General features: G+C 34.9%; 2 protein-coding genes and 1 pseudogene across 5 annotated transcripts; all 3 read left to right on the top strand.

The window, feature by feature from the left end:
• The first annotated feature begins 772 nt into the window (after positions 1-772).
• Positions 773-17,801, top strand: LOC120163276 (T-complex protein 1 subunit theta-like). Of its 2 annotated transcripts, XM_039173248.1 has the most exons (14): positions 773-778; positions 14,184-14,337; positions 14,494-14,756; positions 14,860-15,006; positions 15,119-15,280; positions 15,390-15,467; positions 15,599-15,732; positions 15,926-15,998; positions 16,091-16,168; positions 16,249-16,371; positions 16,562-16,656; positions 16,989-17,213; positions 17,327-17,384; positions 17,476-17,801. In XM_039173248.1, exons 2-14 carry the CDS (start codon positions 14,190-14,192, stop codon positions 17,542-17,544), a joined length of 1,653 nt encoding a protein of 550 aa, XP_039029179.1. In that variant the 5' UTR covers positions 773-778; positions 14,184-14,189; the 3' UTR covers positions 17,545-17,801. The 2 variants fall into 2 exon arrangements, with proteins under 2 accessions (XP_039029179.1, XP_039029178.1); XM_039173247.1 differs by lacking the exon at positions 773-778 and having other exon boundaries at positions 14,122-14,337.
• Positions 1,499-4,806, top strand: LOC120163275 (YTH domain-containing protein ECT2-like). Of its 3 annotated transcripts, XM_039173246.1 has the most exons (8): positions 1,521-1,672; positions 2,265-2,341; positions 2,522-2,801; positions 2,886-3,067; positions 3,220-3,792; positions 3,882-4,094; positions 4,188-4,334; positions 4,422-4,806. In XM_039173246.1, exons 1-8 carry the CDS (start codon positions 1,630-1,632, stop codon positions 4,488-4,490), a joined length of 1,584 nt encoding a protein of 527 aa, XP_039029177.1. In that variant the 5' UTR covers positions 1,521-1,629; the 3' UTR covers positions 4,491-4,806. The 3 variants fall into 3 exon arrangements, with proteins under 3 accessions (XP_039029176.1, XP_039029177.1, XP_039029175.1); XM_039173245.1 differs by having other exon boundaries at positions 1,499-1,645; positions 2,522-3,067; XM_039173244.1 differs by having other exon boundaries at positions 2,522-3,067.
• Positions 17,802-18,091: 290 nt separating the features above from the next.
• LOC120163283 lies at positions 18,092-19,346 on the top strand (annotated as a pseudogene).
• The last annotated feature ends 818 nt before the right edge of the window (positions 19,347-20,164 follow it).

Below are 20,164 nucleotides of genomic sequence, written 5' to 3'. Positions count from 1 at the left end.
TTACCCGATGGAATCCATATATTGTTTTTGTTTTTTAGGGTAAATTACTCTAAATATAATTTAACTTAATATTTATATCAATTTAATCATAAAATTTTAAAATAATTTAATTTTAACTAAAATTTTGTTTCGAATTCAATTAAAAGACTAAGTCATTAAATCATTTTCAACTGGACGATTGTGCCAATTTTAGTTATGACGTGGAAGTTAAAAAATATTTATATTTTTTAAAAATTTCATCTCACCATATTCTTCGCTAAAACTATCATTTTCTAACGCCTTTTACGACCACACTTAGACACCACCGAAATTGTCTCATCTTCCCCTACCATTTTATAGATTTTTATTTTCATAAAACATTTTCAAAGCTCATGTATAAACACAAAGAATTCACAATTTTTTTATTTGATGACTTTCTTGGATTTGATAATTTTAGAATTTTATTTGTAGTGAAAAATATTTTTTGAGCAAATAAACAACATATTTTAAAATTAAAATCATCAAATGACCGTAGGAGAGAATAAGAGTATTAGAACATCGAACCTTTATATATATTTTTATTGATTTTGAATGATTTTTGTGAAAAGTCAATTCAAGGACATGGACAATCGTAAATAAAGATCAGAAGGAAAAATATAAAGAACACGACAAATAAAGCAGAAGTATTAATAAATTAAAATTAGGAGTCTAAATAAGTAATTATTCTTATATATATTTTAAATACAAAATATTTTTGAGAGAACACATGGCTCCATCATTTTTTTAATAAAAAATAAGAGTGAAATATGAATATTTTTATATTAATCTTTTCACGAATAATGATAGACGTAATTGATCGACTTTAATGACTGACAAAGTTAACGATTTTATCCAGGTTCAAAACGATACTTAACATAAAGTTCAATGTTCAAAATTAAATTGTTTTGAAATTTAATAGTAAAATCAATACAAAACAAAGTTTACAAAAAGAAATATCCAAGTCTTTAACGATTTGACGGTCAAGTATTATAATTGAGTGCACAACTAAAATTTAATGTTAAAATTAAAGTAATTTAAAGTTCAATAACAAAAACAATATATAATCTAAAATTCAGTAATATTATGTTGTTTAACTTATTTTAGTCCAATTAAAAAAAGATTTTTTGTATTTTTTTTTATAGTGAGCAGTGTGTGTGTGTATATTCTGAAACCCACCCTCCTAAGTTCAATGTTCAAAATTAAATTGTTTTGAAATTAATAGAAAAAAACAAAGTTTACAAAAGAAATATCCAGTCTTTAACGATTTGACGGTCAAGTATTATAATTGAGTGCACAACTTTAATGTTAAAATTAAAGTAATTTAAAGTTCAAAAAAAAATATAATCTAAAATTCAGTAATATTATGTAGTTTAACTTATTTTAGTCCAATTAAAAAAAGATTTTTTGTATTTTTTTTTATAGTGAGCAGTGTGTGTGTGTATATTCTGAAACCCACCCTCCTAAGGCTTTTTTGTGTTTTTGACGGCTGTCCCTTCTCCACGCCTTCTTTTTCTCTTCTTTAACTTTGCAAACACTAGGGTTTATTTTCTTTTCTCTTCACCTTCTCTCTACTTCTCTTACTCCAAATATCCACCCTTGATCTCTCTAGTCATGGCCACTCCTGATCGTATCCTTCCTAACTTAACTCCTCTGGGTATGCTTTGGTTTCTGTAGATTTGTATACGAGTGTTCCTTTATTGGTTTTTTAGTGTCTTCTCTTTTGCCCTTAAGGGTTTGCTTCTTGTGTTGAAGTTTTCAAGCTTTTGATATAAGTTTCTTGGAATAAGCTTTAAAGGTTTTTTTTTTCTATAACTTTATTCAAAAGTTTGTACCTTTTTTTTCTATTGATTTATGTTAAATTTCAGCTTTTATGGATTTAGTTTGATAGGTTTTTGAAGTTCATGAATTTGAATGTGTTTTTTTATATTTGGATCTTTGCAGTAGCAGGGTCTAATGTTTCTTTTTTCCTTTTTTCTTAAAGGTTTATCTCAAGCTTTTCATCTTCTATAGATCTGGATAAGATTCTTTCATGAAGATTATGATTTTGAATGTGTTTTCTCGTTTGGATCTTTGATTGTTGGTGTTTGTATATATGCATACATGAGGTTTATGTGATATTGATAGCTTGAAGTTGTGGTTTTTTGTTATTGCTTTAAGTGATGTAATTTAGATATATTTCAAATTTTGTACTGTTTAATTTTTAAGCTGTATGTTCTGTTTTCATCCTTTACTTCCTACAATTACAGAAGTTGCAGATTCACTGGAGAACTTGTCTCTGGATTCCCAAGCCAAGACTACAAAAGTTCCTGAGCCTGTCAAGAAGGTAGCGAATAGATTTTGAGTTGTAACTTGTTTTTGTCTTGATTAAAGTTTTACTTGTTATTAGTTATAGATTAGTCGGCTATAGGTGTCTTTCAATTCTATCGGTTTGCTTTGGGATCTATGCCGGTTGCATGTTGAGATAAATATGTGTGTATTTGATATGCTTAATTTCTATTGACAGGATTTCTACAGTGATAATAGCTCTTACATGTACCCACAAACTTACGGTTACATGTCATATGCCCCTTATTCCGTTCCCAGTCCACCTCTTCCAGCTATGGGACATGATGGTCAGCTACATGCTTTGCAAGAGTACTATTATCCGAGTCTGTATTACCAACCACCTCCTCAAACTAGTCAAGCCAATGCTTCTCAAGTTGATGTTTCAAGTTTTGGTGTAGCCGAACAAGGTTCATTACCCGTTGAAGCAAACAAAGGAAATTCAAGCGCTATAGCAAGTGGTGGTGGGTCTGGGTCGCTAAAATCAACTTTCAAGAGTTCCTCTCTGAATCCCAATGCTTTCTATAAAGGAGGCTTGCCAACTGGTAATCTATCTCAAGGTTATCAGGACCCGAGATTTAGCTATGATGGGATTCGGTCGCCAATTCCTTGGTTAGATATGTCCATGTCTCCTAATGGACAATCTGATGCAAATAGTGGGTTCTCTTCATATACGAACCTCTCATCCGGCGGGAATCAGAATCTCCATGCCTTCCCTCATGTCATGGTATGTTTCGAACTGTTTTAGTTACTTGCGTGAACAAAGATACAAAGTTGCACAAGTAGATTGGTAGGTGGACTTGGTAAATAGATGTAAGATTACTTGTATTGCTTCTTTCATAGTTGATTGACCTAATTGTTCTAATTATCGGACTGCAGAATATGCACAAAGCTAGACCTGCATCAGGTGTAGGCCAAGCATTTGGATACATGAACCACATGTACCCCAACAATATGACCTATGGTTATGGAAACACCGTTAGAGGTGGTGCTGGTTTTGGATCATACGGATATGATGCCCGGAAGAATGGACCAGGGTTGTATAATGTTGGTAACTACAACAAATCTAGGTTCCGTGGTTATGGGAAAGAGAATATCGATGGTTTCAATGAGCTAAACAAAGGACCCAGAGTAAAAGGGTATAAGAATAAGGATGGTTCTGGAACTGCAACACTAGCTATCAAAGATCAGAACCTTCCACAGAATAAGAGTAATGATGAGAACGTTGTTGCTCTCGTTCCAGTTCTGGAACAATACAATAAAGAAGATTTTCCTGAGAGTTATTCAGATGCTAAGTTTTTTGTTATTAAATCCTATAGTGAGGATGATGTCCACAAAAGCATCAAATACAATGTGTGGGCCAGTACATCTAATGGCAACAAAAAACTTGATGCTGCATTCCATGAGGTCAAGGGGAAGTCCGCTGGTTGTCCTGTATTTCTACTGTTTTCGGTGAGTATGATCACATTACTATCTGCTTTCCTTATTTACCGAGTATATGATTTGCTTGATTCTCACCAATTCTGCACCATATTTTACAGGTTAATACCAGTGGACAATTTGTTGGATTAGCAGAAATGGTGGGTCCGGTCGATTTCAATAAAACTGTAGAATACTGGCAACAAGATAAGTGGACTGGTTGCTTCCCTGTGAAGTGGCACATTGTTAAGGATGTTTCGAACTCTTTGTTGAGGCACATAACCCTTACCAACAATGAGAACAAGCCTGTCACTAATAGTAGAGACACTCAAGAGGTACTCTATACGTGTATGTGTGTTCGAATGTGTTATATTTCCCCTTTTCGTTGTTTTTATCCTTCATTGTAAATTGGTTGGTGGCTGCTGTAGGTTAACTTTGAGCAAGGGATTCAAATTCTCAAAATCTTTAAGGAACATTCCAGCAAGACATGCATTCTTGATGATTTTGAATTCTACGAGACTCGACAAAAGATAATCCAGGAGAAAAAGGCCAAGCATCGACATTTACAGAAACAGGTACATCCAACTCCTGCTGAAGATTTTCCGATCTATGGCTTGCATATACTGTTTAAATATTAACCATGCCAAATTCTCCCTAAACAGGCTTCAAACGGGGAGCCTAATGATGATCCCGTAACAGACAACAAAGACTCTGCAGCAGTAGCAAACTAGACATCGGAAAGATCAACTGTTGCATCGACTTCGAATGGAGATGTGAAAGCTGTGGAAGAGAACGGATCGGTTGGTGCAACTGAAGATGGCCCCGTGAAACCTGTTTGCGTGGCGAGTGCTTGCTGAATAGGGATTGGTTAGATTTGGAACAAGGGTTGTAGTTTTGGTTTGTTATGGTTTAAGTTAGATAAATTGGTATCAGGTATTGGGACTGGTCTTCATAGCCTTATTCCTTAGAATGTAGGAATAGGTAAAATACATCTTACAGGGTTAAACCATCATGAGCAGAATGTAATTGCTCATTAGCCCCTTTTTCACCTGTTTTTTCCCTTTGTTTTTCTTAATGAGAAAGAGTTGAAAATGAAAAACAAAAAAAGACCAAGGAGAATTTTAGTCTTGTTTGCATCTTTTTTATTGCATTTGATAAAATTCAATGGGTTGCATTTGATGATCTCCAAGACATTGAGCTAGAAATTCGTACAGAATTACTTGATCATGAGGAACTTTTGTGGCAACATAAATCTCACAGTGACCGGTTATTTAACTGAGATCGAAACACCAGATATTTTCAAGTCGAGCTCTAAACAGATGAAATTTGAATTGGATCACAGCCGTGAAAATGAACGAGTTCTTCAAAAGGAAGCTACTTCTTTGAGAGTTTATTTAAGATGAAGGTGGTAGGGTTGGTACCTTTCCAATCAAAGGCACATTCTGTGTTGAATAATAATCGGGTAAAGAAAATAGAAAGAATATAAGAATTTTAACAAGGTTCAACAATGCACTTACGTCTTCGGTGCCCTAGGCAGCGTTAAAATTTTTATTTAATATCTCATAGGTTTTGGTTACATCTCCTTTTATAATAAATAAAGTCTGGTAGATATTTACAAAAATAACCTTATACTGTACCGCAGGGTTGCGTCCCCAACCCACATAATCGTAACTCCCACTACGAGATTGTCTTTGTAAGGGCAGATGATGTTCGTTGTGTTCGCTTCGCTCACTCAGCTTCATCCTCTGTCCTCGATACCGATATATTTATGAGCAATACCTAACAAATCTCCACATTGGCAAATATTCTGCTCCTTAGGAAACATTCAATGTGGGTTAGGTTACCTTAATTCTTTAACAACTCGAAACATTCAACAAGTCCAATCAATGCATGAACTTGTTTGTCGTAATTGGCTTGGTGAACATATCAGCGTCATTCTCATCAGTATGTACCTTCTGAAACAAAATCTATCCAGATGTAACCAACTCTCTGATCTTGTGAAACCTTACATCAATATGCTTAGTTCTAGCACGATATACCTGATTCTTAGCCAAGTGAATAGTATTTTGATTGTCACAAAGCAACTGAACTCTACCTTGCTGAACACCAAACTCCTTCACTAAACCAGTAAGCTATAAAGCTTTTTTTGCAGCTTCAGCCGCTATCATATATTCAGCTTCAGTTGTAGATAATGCCACAACAGATTGAACAGTAGACTTCCAACAAATAGACCCTCTTCCAAGAGTAAATATATATCCTGCCGTAGATATTCTATTATCCAAATCACCCGCATAATCTGAATCCACATATCCTACAACCAAAGGATTATCCCTCTGACTACCAAAAACAATTCCATATCCCACAATTCCCTTTAAGTACCTAAAGATCCACTTGACTGCTTCCCAATGTTGCTTACTAGGTTTAGACAAGTACTTACAAACTTGACTAACAAAATGAGCTAAATCAGGATGCGTACATACCATTACATACATCAAGCATCCAACAACATTAAAATATGGAACCTTTGCCATATCTTTAGCTTCCTTATCTGTCTTAGGGCACTGTTCTGATGAGAGCTTAAAGTGATTCGCCAATAGACTGCTCACTGGTTTTGTGCTGCTCATCGCAAACCTTTCTAGTATTTTCTCAACATAACCCCGATGAGATAGCCACAGTTTCCTTGAGTCTCTGTCCCTGCAAATTTCCATTTCAAGAATTTTCTTTGCAGCACCTAAATCTTTCATATCAAATTCCTGACTCAATTTCAAATCGATAACATCATCCATGTTCTTCGCAGTAATTAACATATCATCAACATACAATAACAGAAAAATAAAAGGAACCATCATCAAGGCTCTTAATATAGACACAACAATCATATCACATCGCTTGTAGCCAATCTTGATCATATATGAGTCAAATCGTTTGTACCATTGACTCGGAGACTGTTTCAACCCGTACAAAGATTTCTTCAATATGCAAACTAAATGCTCGTTTCCAGGTTGAGTTAAACCTTCAGGCTGCTGCATGTAGATCTGCTCCTCTAAATCACAATGCAAAAAAGCAGTTTTCACATCCATCTGCTCTAAATGCAAATCCCAACTACCCACCAATGCAAGTACTGCTCGGATTGAAGTGTGTCTGACCACAGGAGAAAAAAATTTCATCATAATCAACTCATTTCTATTATGAAAACCCCTTTGCTACCAAACGAGCCTTGAACTCCTCCCCCTCTTTTTCTGTTACTGTTGGTTTCTTCTTATACACCCATTTGCATCCAATAGTCTTCTTACCCTCAGGAAGGCGAACTAACTCCCATGTGCGATTATGATTCAAAGACTCCATCTCCTCAACCATAGTAACCATCCACTTATCGTTTTCCTGACTAGTAACAGCATCATGAAAAGTAACCGAGTCATCACTACTAACAGTAAGTGCAAAAGAGACCAAGTCTTCAAAACCCAATCTGTTCGGAGGCTTTATTTTCGTCTGTCTCACCCTGTCTCTGGCGAGACTATAATTATGCAAATCAACCGTAACGGAACCACCATAAGTCGGTTGAGAAGTTTCTGGTTTCTCAACTGAAAACTGCTCGAAATCCACCACTGTCGTGTCTTTCTTCTGCTGTAACATGTGTTGTTCATAAAAAACAATATCTCTACTGATCACAATTTTCTTCGCAACTGGATCACAGAACTTGAATCCTTTGACACCTGTCTTGTAACCCAGAAAAATGCACTCATTCGATTTTGCATCAAGTTTGGATCTCTCATCAACAGGTACATGCATATAAGCAGGACAACCAAAAATCTGTAAGTAATCAAAAGTAACATCATGACTAGTCCAAACCTCTTTTGCAACTTTCCTAGCCAATAATTCCCTTGGCGATCGATTGATAAGATAACACGCCATGTTAACAACCTCAACCTAGAAGTGTTTGGGAAACCCCGTATTCAACCGCAAACATCTTACTCTTTCATTCAACGACCTGTTCATCCATTCCGCAACACCATTCTGTTGTGGTGTCTTACACACTGTAAAATGTCTCTTAATCCCATGCTCCCTACAGAAGTTTAGAAACTGTGAATCTGTGTACTCCGTACCATTGTCAGACCATAAACACTTAATTTTTCGTCCTGTTTGGTTTTCTACCTCAACTTTCAATAGCTTGAACTTCTAAAAAACGTCATACTTCTATTTCAAAAAATACACCCAAACTTTCTGTGAAAAATCATCAATAAAAGTAATATAATACCTAGATTCACCCAAAGACGATGTCGTGGAAGGCCCCCATACATCAAAATGCACAAAATCAATAATTCCTTCAGTTGTGTGCTTCTCAGTCTTGAAACAAACTTTAGTCTGTTTACCAAGGACACAATGCTTGCAAAAATTGAGCTTCCATCTTTTAACACCATACAAAAGATTTCTTTTATGTAATTCAACCATACCACGTTCACTAAGATGAGCAACACACATGTGCCACAATTTGGTAGTATCATCACATGACTCAACATAATGAACTCCACCTACAACGGTACTCCTTAACAATCTGTAAATATTCTCTGTAGTCATATTTCCTTTCATAACAGTCAAAGCACCTTTAGTAATCCGAATGGTTTCCCTATCCTCATCAGCCTTAGGGATAAAACCATTATTGTGCAAAGTGCCCAAAGAATTCAAATTCTTCTTCAAATCTGGGATATACCGAACACCACACAACGTCCGAACAGAATCATCATACATCTGAATTCTGACATCACCAATACCAATAATATTGCAACATCGATCATCACCTAAATAAACAGAACCAGAATTAACCGACCTGTATGTCGAAAACCATTCCCTATTTGGCGTGATGTGATAAGAACATCAAGAATAAAAAATCTAAGCATCTGTCAATTGAGTCGTTAAAATAGAGAGCATATCACCCTCACTGCAATCAGAATTGTCATCCTCGACCACATTCACAGACTTGGATGAGTTATCTCGCTTCTCATCAATTTGCTTTTTCAACTTCGGACAGTCTCGCTTTATATGTCCCGCCTCCTTGCACTTGTAACAGTGAATTGTCTTCTTATTCCTAGATTTGGATATGAAATTCCGCTTCCCAGACCCTGCCTTCTCTGGCTTCGGTCTACAGTCTCAATTACCCTTGACATATAAGCTATCAGCTTGAGAGATTTCCCTTGCATTCTGCTTCCGCTGGTTGTGAGCCAACAAGGCTGCAATAATCTCCTCAACTTTGATAGTCTCTTTCCCATATGTAAGAGTAGTCAGCATGTGTTCGTAAGAGGGAGGCAACAAACACAACAGAATCATTGCTTTGTCTTCATCCTCAATTTTCACATCAAGCCGAGCCAAATCAGAAACGATTTGATTGAAGACATTCACGTATTGCGCCAAATCATGATCATCCTGCATCTTCAGCCCATACAGCCGCTGCGTTAGATACAATTTAGTAGTTAAGGATTTGGACATAAACTGACTTTCCAACTTCTTCCAAATTTCATCTAGAGACGACAGATGCATGACGTGATACATGACCTCGTCTGCCAAACATAATCGTATGGTTTCTACCGCTCACTGCTGTAATTTTTCCCAATCTTTCTTCTCCATCGACGCCGACTTTGTAGGTCACAAAGCTTTCATGATCCCTTGTTACGCCAACAGATCCTTCACCCTTGTTTGCCATAATCCGAAGTTACCATGACCATCGAATTTTACAACTTTGAATTTGGCTCCTGACATTTGATACCAATTGTTGAATAATCGGGTAAAGAAAACATAAAGAACACAAGAATTTTAACGAGGTTCAGTAATGTGCTTACGTCCTCGGTGCCCTAGGCGACGCTAGAATTTTTATTCAATATCTCATAGGTTTTGGTTACATCTCCTTTTATAATAAATAAACCCTAATACATATTTACAAAAATAATCCTGTACCGTACCGCGAGGCTGCGCCCCAACACCCCTAAACCATATAATCGTAACCCCCACTACGAGACTTTCTTTGTAAGGGCAGATGATGTTCGCTGCGTTCACTTCGCTCACTCCGCTTCATCCTCTGTCCTCTTTACCGGTATATTTATGAGCCATACCTAATATTCCCTAAACTCAAAGTTAAAGAGACCTAAATTCTAGATAATGAGGTTCCCAACAAAGAAATTAGATCAGTCTTATTTGCAACGAGTGCCCTCAAAGCTCCAGTCATGACGGCTTACATGCAATAAAGGAGCATATTAGAGACTGCGACATTCATCCTGGGACTCGAAGGATACCCTATGATCGATTGCATGATCGTTTGTTGGCCCTAACGTATCAGACATTTCATTTGGATAATTCTCCGCTATCGACTGTTCATCAATAATGAGAGGTTTCACCGAGGAATATCGACAAATAAATCTTGTGATGCATGTGGACAAGGAATTAAGGATATCATCTCTGTCCTTGGTGATTGTTATATGCCCCGAACGATCTGATCCCAGTTGATTCCTAATTAGATCACTGTTACTTTCTATTCTTCACCTCTACTTCAATGGTTTCATGTTTAATAGTTTTATAAATAAATATGTTTATTTTTATAAATAATTTTTATATAAAATATTTTCATTCAAAGGAAATGTTTTTATATATTTGTAAAATACACCAATTATCATTGCATTTTGAGATTTATATTCATTTTAGTATTAAACTTAAAACAATTTAATTTTAGTACTAGATTTTAATTTTAACTTCAATTATAATATTAGATCATTAATTCATTAATAACATGATGACACGTAGAAGTCAAATATATATATATATATATATATATATATATATTTTATATCTTAATTTAACTTTAATTATAATATTGGGCCATTAATTCATTAATATTATCACACTGTTAACGATTTAATAATTCAATACTGATAATTGAAGTTAAAACGAAAATTTAATGTTAAAATTAAAATATTTTAAATTCAATGATAAAATCCATATGAATTCTAGGGTAATGTACATAAATGGTCCATATATAGTGATTCTTTGTTGAGTCTCTAACTATTAAAAGTTACAAAGTGCTCCCTCAATTATAGGATGTTATTTTGTTGAGTCTTCCGACTATTCAAAGTTACAAAATGGTCACTCGACTATTCATATGTTTCAAACTTGTCATTTTCTGTTAAAAAATTAATAGTCGTTTGAGTTGGACATTAACTTGTTGACTAAGATATGATAAAATCATATTTTAATAATGACAGCATGCACCACCGTTGATTTCAAGCACTGGCTCGACGACAAAATCATTAAAACACTAGCTCAACATTATAATATAAACGAAGAGTCTATCTATAAAATACAATTCAAATAGTTCTGAGATCATATTTTTATTATATCTCAATCAACATGTTAATGTCTAGCTCAAACGACAGTCAATTTTTAAAAACAAAAAAGGACGAGTTTGAAACATATGAATTGTAACACCCCCAACCTGAATCCGACCTGGATCCGAGTCTGAGGTGTCACATTGACTTTTTAAAACATTTACTTGTATAAAATAGTGAGTAATTTAAAAACTTTGATAACATATTACTTATTCAAAACGTTTACAGAACTATTTAGAGCTTATACAATTCAAATCTTTTAAATATATGCCAACTAGACTTTTATACCATAAAATACATTTAAATCATCTATTTTCTGATCTGAAACTTTGTAAGGAAAAATGTTGACCTGACTTGCACCTCAACAATCCATAAGCTTGTAAGAACCTGCGTGTGAAACACTTACACGCTAAGTCTATGACTTAGTGAGGCGAATAAATATATAATGTAAACTCTAACTTGTAATCATGCAGGAACAACTATTATTATCATATCATACACATCATATCAAATCATCTCACTCATATGCTTTTCATATAACAATTACATACATATCATCATTTATGTTTTTATCTTGCTTCTATACTATTATACTTCATATCTCTTATTTCTTATTCATATGATCTCTTACATTCATATTCTATAACTTATAACAAATTCTTATATCATCATATAAGAGTTATTTATACTCACTCACATATACATCAACATATATTCATGTAACAGATACAATAACCCATATCACACATATATCATATCATGCAATTCATATACATATATCACATACATTGATTTCACAATTATCTCTTTATTAGCCCATGTACACATGTGAGAACTGTAGATACGTGAGTCTATTGTGGTTGTGCACTATGCTGTCACCACAGCTCTTATAATTCCCACTAGGGGCGCGTAGAATTTGTCCCAAAGGACCACGTAGATGTCCCAAAGGACTACATATAACACATATGTCCCAAAGAAACGCATAGACCCTCGACTCTTGGCATGCCAACTATACCTCTAGCTCTCCTAACACTTACTTGGGCATTCTCTTTTATATCGTTTCACATAGTCATATCTCATATGCTCATAGCTTTTATCATATCATTTCTCATATTCATATAATAATATGATTCACTTTCAAGTATTACATATACACATTCATATCACATGTTCTTATAAACTCATAACTTCTTTCACATGTACCTGTAATCAAGTAGCTTCTTTTCACGTAGTTCATGTCATATCATTCATTTATCACATACATAATCTCTATCATATATACATTTTTTCACTTATCTCATAGTTATGTATCATATTACATAATTTAACTTATATCATATTATCATGTGTGCATATATCATGGACACTTAACATGTATCATATAAACATTTATTCACTCATATCATTAACATATGTAACAATCAATAACACACACATAACATATCAAACATATGCTCATATTAATGAATTCATGCATTCTACTATAGGAAATAAGCTTGTCACAAGTCTTATTTCCATTAAACATAATACACTATCTAATGTGCCCTCACCTTGGCCTCACTACGTTCCAATACACTTTATGATTTTCCTCTCTTTCGATCGAATCTTAACTTGCCAATCGACCCGGACTTGTCCGTGCTCGCTATCTATATAATCATACATTGATACATATCAGTATCCAATTGATATACACTAATCTATCATTTCTTAGACCAAAAGAAATGTCTATTTCAATTTCCCCTTGAAGTGCATCGATGCATTCTACAGTGCATCGATGCATTCTTTAACATGTGCATCGATGCACTACCCATGCATCGATACACAAATTACCTTCGATGTTTTTAATTTTAAAGGGATGCATCGATGCACTCCTTATGCATCGATGCACCAAATGCATTCGATGTTTCTTCTTTAAAGAGTGCATCGATGCACATTCAATGTGCATCGATACACATTGCCCATAATTTGCATTTTAAGCCCGAAAATCCATTTAATTCAACTCAAATGCTTCATATTTCATCTCCTTTCATATTCCTAACTTACATATGCATATTTGCACTCATTTCTAATCAATAATCACTTCTTTAACCTCCATATCTTATTCTCCTTAAGAAATTCAAGAATCATACCAAATTTTAACATGTTACAAATCCAATTCTAACACTTCATACATGTTAATTAGATTGATGACAAGTCAAATTCACTCTAAAACCTCATTAAATAACCCTCTTTCAAGATTTTACTTATTCCTCTCTTTTCTTTAATTCCCTCTATTCTCTTCATCTTATTGTTTCAAGATAATTTAAGTTCTTCTTATGCTTAATTATCACCTAATAATCAAAACTCAACCTTAAATTTCATTTAATAATCAACAACAATAAATCTTACCTTTGCTTGAGCTCTCACGTGGAGGAGGAAGAAGAAGGGAGAAGAGTTTTCCAGATAACTCTCCCCACAAGCTTATCTCTTAATAAATATATAAGATAATTATCTTTAGATGACAAAGACCATTTTGCCCTTAATATCCTTTAATAATTACTAATAACTTTCAGGAAATATCTCCACATAAATTATTGAACTATTGAACTATTCTATTTTTATCCCCAAATTTTGAAATTTTACAATTTAGTCACTAACCCGGTATTGAGGATGTTACATGAATAGTCGAATAACCATTTTATAACTTTTAATAGTCAGAGAACTCAACAAAACATCATCCTATAATTGAAGGACCATTTTATAATTTTTAATTTTTAAAGACTCAATAAAATAATATCTTATAGTAGGAGACTATTTATGTATTTTATCCTAAATTCTAAAGTTGATTGAAGTTAGATGTAGTTTATTTATTTATTTATTTTCGATAGAGGAGATTTTTTTCTCTCTCACGTGAATTAAAGGCGCGTGGAAAAGGGTTTCTTCCAGCTTCTAGGGTTTTCCTGGATTTAAATCCCACTAGCACTTACTAAAACACTTCCATATCCCCTCTTCTTTCTTCAAAGCCAATAGTTTAATTTCTCCTCCCCATTTCTTCATTTCTAAGGTTAGGGTTTTAAGAAGAAAATGGGGTTTTCAATGCAGCCTTACGGCATTCAATCAATGCTGAAAGAAGGTCACAAGCATCTTTCAGGTCTCGACGAAGCTGTTCTCAAAAACATTGATGCTTGCAAGCAACTCTCCACCATCACTCGCACTTCCCTCGGCCCCGAAGGTACCCCTTTTTTTTCTCTTTCCTTTGGTTTTTTTTATTTGAATTCTGCTGTCTTTTTCGAACTGTGAAATCCAGATCAAGTGTTCTTTTTTTCTTCTTCTTCTTTTTTTTACTAATGCCGCCGCATTTGATTTAATTGATATACTGTTTCTTTAGGTATGAATAAGATGGTAATTAATCATTTAGACAAGCTATTTGTTACCAACGATGCTGCTACTATTGTCAATGAGCTTGAGGTCCAGCATCCCGCCGCCAAGATTTTAGTTTTGGCTGGAAAGGCTCAGCAAGAGGAAATCGGTGATGGTGCTAATTTGACGATTTCGTTTGCCGGTGAGCTTCTCCAAAATGCAGAGGAGCTTATTAGGATGGGATTGCACCCCAGTGAGATCATCAGTGGATATACTAAAGCCATTGGCAAGGTTAGTCTTTTGGTTTCCCAAGTAACTTAAGTGGTTCTTGAGTGTTGATAATTATGATTAGTGTCAGATTCTCTGTTATTGTTTCTATCTTTTAAATTCGCAGACAATTGAGGTGTTGGGGAAACTTGTGGAGAAAGGTTCTGAAACTATGGATGTTCGGGTTAAAGAGGAAGTTGTTACACGAATGAAAGCTGCTGTTGCTAGCAAACAACACGGACAGGAAGATATATTATGTTCTCTTATAGCCGATGTAACTTGCAACTTATTCCTCTTCTCTTGTCCATCACTGATGCGTTTGTCTATTAGCTGATAACTTTTGAAGGATATCATGATTATTTTTTATTTATTCCTTTGCATCTTAGGCATGCATCCAAGTCTGTCCCAAGAACCCTGCAAACTTTGACGTTGATAATGTCCGTGTCACAAAGCTTGTTGGAGGAGGTCTGCATAATTGTACAATTGTTCGTGGGATGGTTTTAAAAGGTGATGCTGTGGGAAGTATAAAGCATATGGAGAAGGCAAAGGTATACAATCATTTAAATAATTTCTATAACAGTTGCACTATGCTCTTTAATTGGTAAAGAGAGGTTTTATTGCATTTCAACTTATGGCTTTGTGGTCACTTTGTAATAGGTGGCTGTGTTTGCCAGTGGTGTTGATTCATCTGCCACTGAAACAAAAGGAACTGTATTGATTCAATCTGCCGAGCAGGTAAACCATGAGAATAATATACATATTTTTTCCTTAGGTCTACCTCTCTATGCTGATAAGTAATTGGAATTTGGGGGCTGGCGGTTGTTGGTCAAATATGTCTAAATGTTGAAGGTTGTCATATCTTGCAGTTAGAGAATTATTCTAAAACTGAAGAAGCTAAGGTTGAGGAGCTAATCAAAGCAGTTGCTGAGTCTGGTGCCAAAGTTATTGTCAGTGGAGGACCTGTTGGTGAAATGGCATTGCATTTCTGTGAACGTTACAAGTATGCTAAGCTTTCTTTCATATTTTAAATTCTCCTCCTTTTCTGATTAATGTTGGATATATTCATATTATATGTAGTGATTGATGCTGATGCTAGTTGTTTGATAGATTGGCTTCTCTTGGATTAAAAATATCTTGCTTTGTAGCTTTTTCATCCTTGTTCAACATTTCTAGTTTGGATCCTTTCTTTGCAGGCTAATGGTCTTGAAAATCAGCTCAAAATTTGAACTGAGGCGTTTTTGTCGCACAACAGGAACTTCTGCTCTTGTGAGCTTTCTATCAAGATTATATTAGAATAAAGGGAAAAAAAATAATATCATTTGGTTTGCAATCTAATGAGCCTTTAATTCTTTTGGCAGTTGAAACTCAGCCAACCAAAGGCTGATGATTTGGGATTTATCGATTCAATTTCAGTTGAGGAAATTGGTGGTTCTCGGGTATGTATGAAGAGCTTGCTTTACTCATATTTGTCTCTTGTCCTTTGTTAATTTTGTTTTGTATTATCCATTGATTGTAGGTCACAGTTGTGAGAAGCGAGGAAGGTGGTAACAAGATTGCCACTGTGGTACTGAGAGGAAGTACTGATAGTATATTGGATGATCTTGAAAGAGCTGTTGACGATGGAGTGAATACATATAAGGTGATTGTTGCCGAATACTTTGTTTCTATGTATTCTTCCAAGTATTATAGAGTTTCGCCTCTCTAAAACTTATTGAGTTTTGTTTAACCTGTTGAGACAGTCTTTTTTGTTTGCTTTGGATGTAAATTTCAAGTGAATTATCATCATCAGTTATCACATTCTTAAGGCCACCTTTTTTCCCCCGGGTCAGGCAATGTGCAGGGACAGTCGCATGGTACCTGGAGCTGCAGCTACTGAAATTGAGTTGGCTAGAAGATTGAAAGAATTTTCCTTTAAGGAAATAGGGTAATCTCTTATTTTTTTCTGTTTTTACTGTACTACAAAGTATCAGCCTGCATATTTTGTGCTGCTCTTGCACAAATGGCATGGTAGAACATTTTTTCATTATGACAATTGACCTACCTAACCACCATGTTTTTGGACGAGTAACACTTTTTAATGTTATACGTGAGCTGAGCTGGATTTTTGTGAATCAAGCATCGTTTTCGATTCTTTCATCTTGCATTTATTATGCATGTTTTATCACTCTGTCGGGGATCTATAAGTTTTGAAATATACAGTATATTTGGATTATTAGAGGAGACTGATAGGGTGATTCATGATTGGATATTTTGCAGATTGGATCAGTATGCCATTGCTAAGTTTGCTGAAAGTTTTGAAATGGTACCTAGAACACTGGCAGAAAATGCTGGACTCAATCCAATGGATATCATATCTAAGCTGTACGAAAAACACGCATCTGGAAATACCAAAGTGGGCATCGACTTGGGGAGAGGTGACTCCGAGGATGGTGTTTGCAAGGATGTGTCATCCCTGAATATTTGGGATCTTTATGTCACCAAGTAAGTCACACATTGATCCTTTTCAACTTTTCTTACTCATGAGTTCTTTCTCATAAGGACACACTAAAAGTACAATCTCTCCTTTTCTTGTGTTATTTTTCTTATTTCGACAGGTTTTTCGCTCTCAAATATGCTGCCGATGCTGCATGCACTGTGCTACGGGTAGATCAGGTAGTTAACTTGAAACAGAGCATAAAAATATATTTTGGGTTAGGATATTTTCATTCACCAAGCATATTATGACATTCCTTCAATTTTGTAGATTATAATGGCAAAACCAGCTGGAGGTCCAGGGAGGAGAGAGCAGCCTGCAGGAATGGATGAGGACTAAGTCTCTCTCCTGCAGCATCATTGACTACGTTTCTCTTGTATCTCACCGGGGCTGATTTGGGACTTTGTTAGGCATCTTTTGAGTTGCTATAAGCACTTGGAAACAGAGATTGCTTTTATTTTGAAAATTTTCACTCCTGTTTTATTGTTTATCAATTCTGTAATTTTTCCATCAGTAAATTTGATGAATGTTGCCACCTTTGGCCATTGACGTTTTGTTAGATTCCAGTTTTCATGTTAATTCCATCATTTACTCGAGATGTTTCATATGCACCAATTAAAAGAAACATAAAATTTGCTAAAACTTTATTGTAGATATTGTTTCAGATAAAATTATACAGCAATTCACTAATTTGGATGAAAATGGGGGCAAAAGAGAGAGGAGTTGGAAATCTTCTGACATAAAGGTTTAGATAAGTGAAAAGTAGGCCAAAAAAGCATATACAAACAAAACATGTGCTAAAGGATGAGTCTACCAGCTTAGCTAGTCCACTGAAGTGTGGAAGCTAGCAAGAGTTTCCTCATCCAAACAATGGCTTCCCTGATGGCCCGATGCTCTTGTCACTTCTTACAAGCCTAAAGTATATTGGAAAGACGATGGCTTAGAGGAGATTCTTTACACGGTCCCTGCCGGCGGAACAGACTCTACCAAGTCCAAAGGAGGGATTGGTTTGATTATCAATGATGCAACTGAAAAAAGCTCGAAAGGTTCTCTTTTATCCGGTTATGAATGGACTGTAAAGGATGCTGATAATGATGCCATTGATGCTCTTTAGGTATTTTATCACTTGTAGAATAGTTTAGAAGTCTGTTGTTCAACTCTATTCGTTAGCTGTTTATTAGATAATTATGGGATTTTGTTTAGAGCCGTAAACAAACCGAGTTTCGATGAATCTGGATTTGTTTGTGATTGTTAGTTTATGTTTGAGTCTGTTCGTGATCTGTCTGTGTTAATATAATGTATGAAAGTATTCTATAAACCTATCATATGAAGTAATGAGATCTGTTTTCTTCAAGGTTGAGTTAAGCTGTGCTGCTGGAACTTTAGATATCAGTTATGTCATTTCCCTTTATCCATTAAGCATTGCAACAGCAGTCATTGTAAAGAACAACGGCCGCAAAGATGTGAGTTTAACCAGTGCCATACTCAGCCATTTGAACTTCAAGAAAAGAAGTCGCACAGCAATCAACGGACTCCGAGGCTGCTCTTACTGCTCGCATCTGCCGTTGTCTTCTCCGTTTGAGCACTTATCCCCATCTGAAGCTATGAAAACTGAGTCTTTGGGATGGTTCGGTTCTGATAATGAAGAGAAACCAGGCGTTTTGGACCAAACAAGATGTGCCAATCACCATATTGAACAATAAGCTCAGTAGACTCTATGCTGCTCCACCATCAGAGAGCCAAAGACCATTTTTTGAGACCCCACCTTCTAACTATGAAACTCTTGATCAGGTAAAATAAACCCTTTCTTTTCCTATTTCCATAATTGATTCTGCACATATAACATACATATTCGTACACATATACATAGATATTTATATTACTGAAGTTTCATCTGCACTGGCCTTGCTTCAATGCTGGTGCCTGTTATAATAAAACCAGGTGAAAACTGGAGAGGAGCACAAGTCATTGAGCATGACAACTTGTAATTATATGTATACAATTCTTTAAAATTGTTTTTCTTTTTCAATTAACTGGTTTTTGAAAACCATTAGTTTTGTTTATTATCTATGTAATGTTACTGCAATTCATTAACTCATAGTGATCTATGCTTGCAATAATAAAACAGATGGATATAGATTAATGCAAGCTGCCTTGGAATAGTATACTTGTGTTGTACACACTCGTATCTGACATCCGAATTCGACATTTGTTAGAAAAATATGAATTAATTGATTTATTTAATCATGACTATTCAACATCTCTATTCATGAAAAATAGTTAAGTCTTTTCACCCAAAAAGTCAAGTCTTTTCATGTTAACCTTTCCATCAAAATGTTATAATTTTTAATCAAATGGTTAAGTCATTTCATTTAAAGGTCTTAACCTTTCCATACAAATTCATCTCCCTATATAAAGGATAAGTTGTGACACATCTCAACACACAACTTTTTTATTTTTCTTTCAACACTTTCCTTTCAAATCTTCGATTCTTCCAAAATCATTTTCCGGTGATAGATAAAGACAAAGATTGTGTTCGATTATTCACTACGGTTGTGCTTACTGTTGTGAACGTTGTTGTTGTATCCTGGGAGACCGACGTCCAACGTTACTCAAAGCACCGAGGAGATGACGAATCTGTCTTAAGAAAATTATTCATACAAGCCTCAACAAAACTCTTCCTCTATTTATTCAGTTCCATCCGATTACAGGTTCTATTATAATTTCACATTTTTTTTAATTTTATTATTGCAACAAAATTTTAGATTATCATACTGCAAGCCTAATTTCAATATATTGAACAATCTTAAGACAAATTACTTGTGTTGTAGTTCAATCTAAATTCAATCAGATTATCGTGGTATATATTTAGGTTAATATATATTTTGTTTCATATTATATTTATTATTTCGGTTTTGATTTTGATTACAGAAAAATGTCTAATACTTCATTCAATTCA

The sequence above is a fragment of the Hibiscus syriacus genome, unplaced genomic scaffold, assembly GCF_006381635.1.
Source record: "Hibiscus syriacus cultivar Baekdansim isolate YM2019G1 unplaced genomic scaffold, ASM638163v2 tig00111440_pilon, whole genome shotgun sequence".
Taxonomy (NCBI): Eukaryota; Viridiplantae; Streptophyta; class Magnoliopsida; order Malvales; family Malvaceae; genus Hibiscus; species Hibiscus syriacus.
The sequence above is the reverse complement of the archived record's forward strand: the minus strand, read 5'-3'. Positions and strand labels throughout refer to the sequence as shown.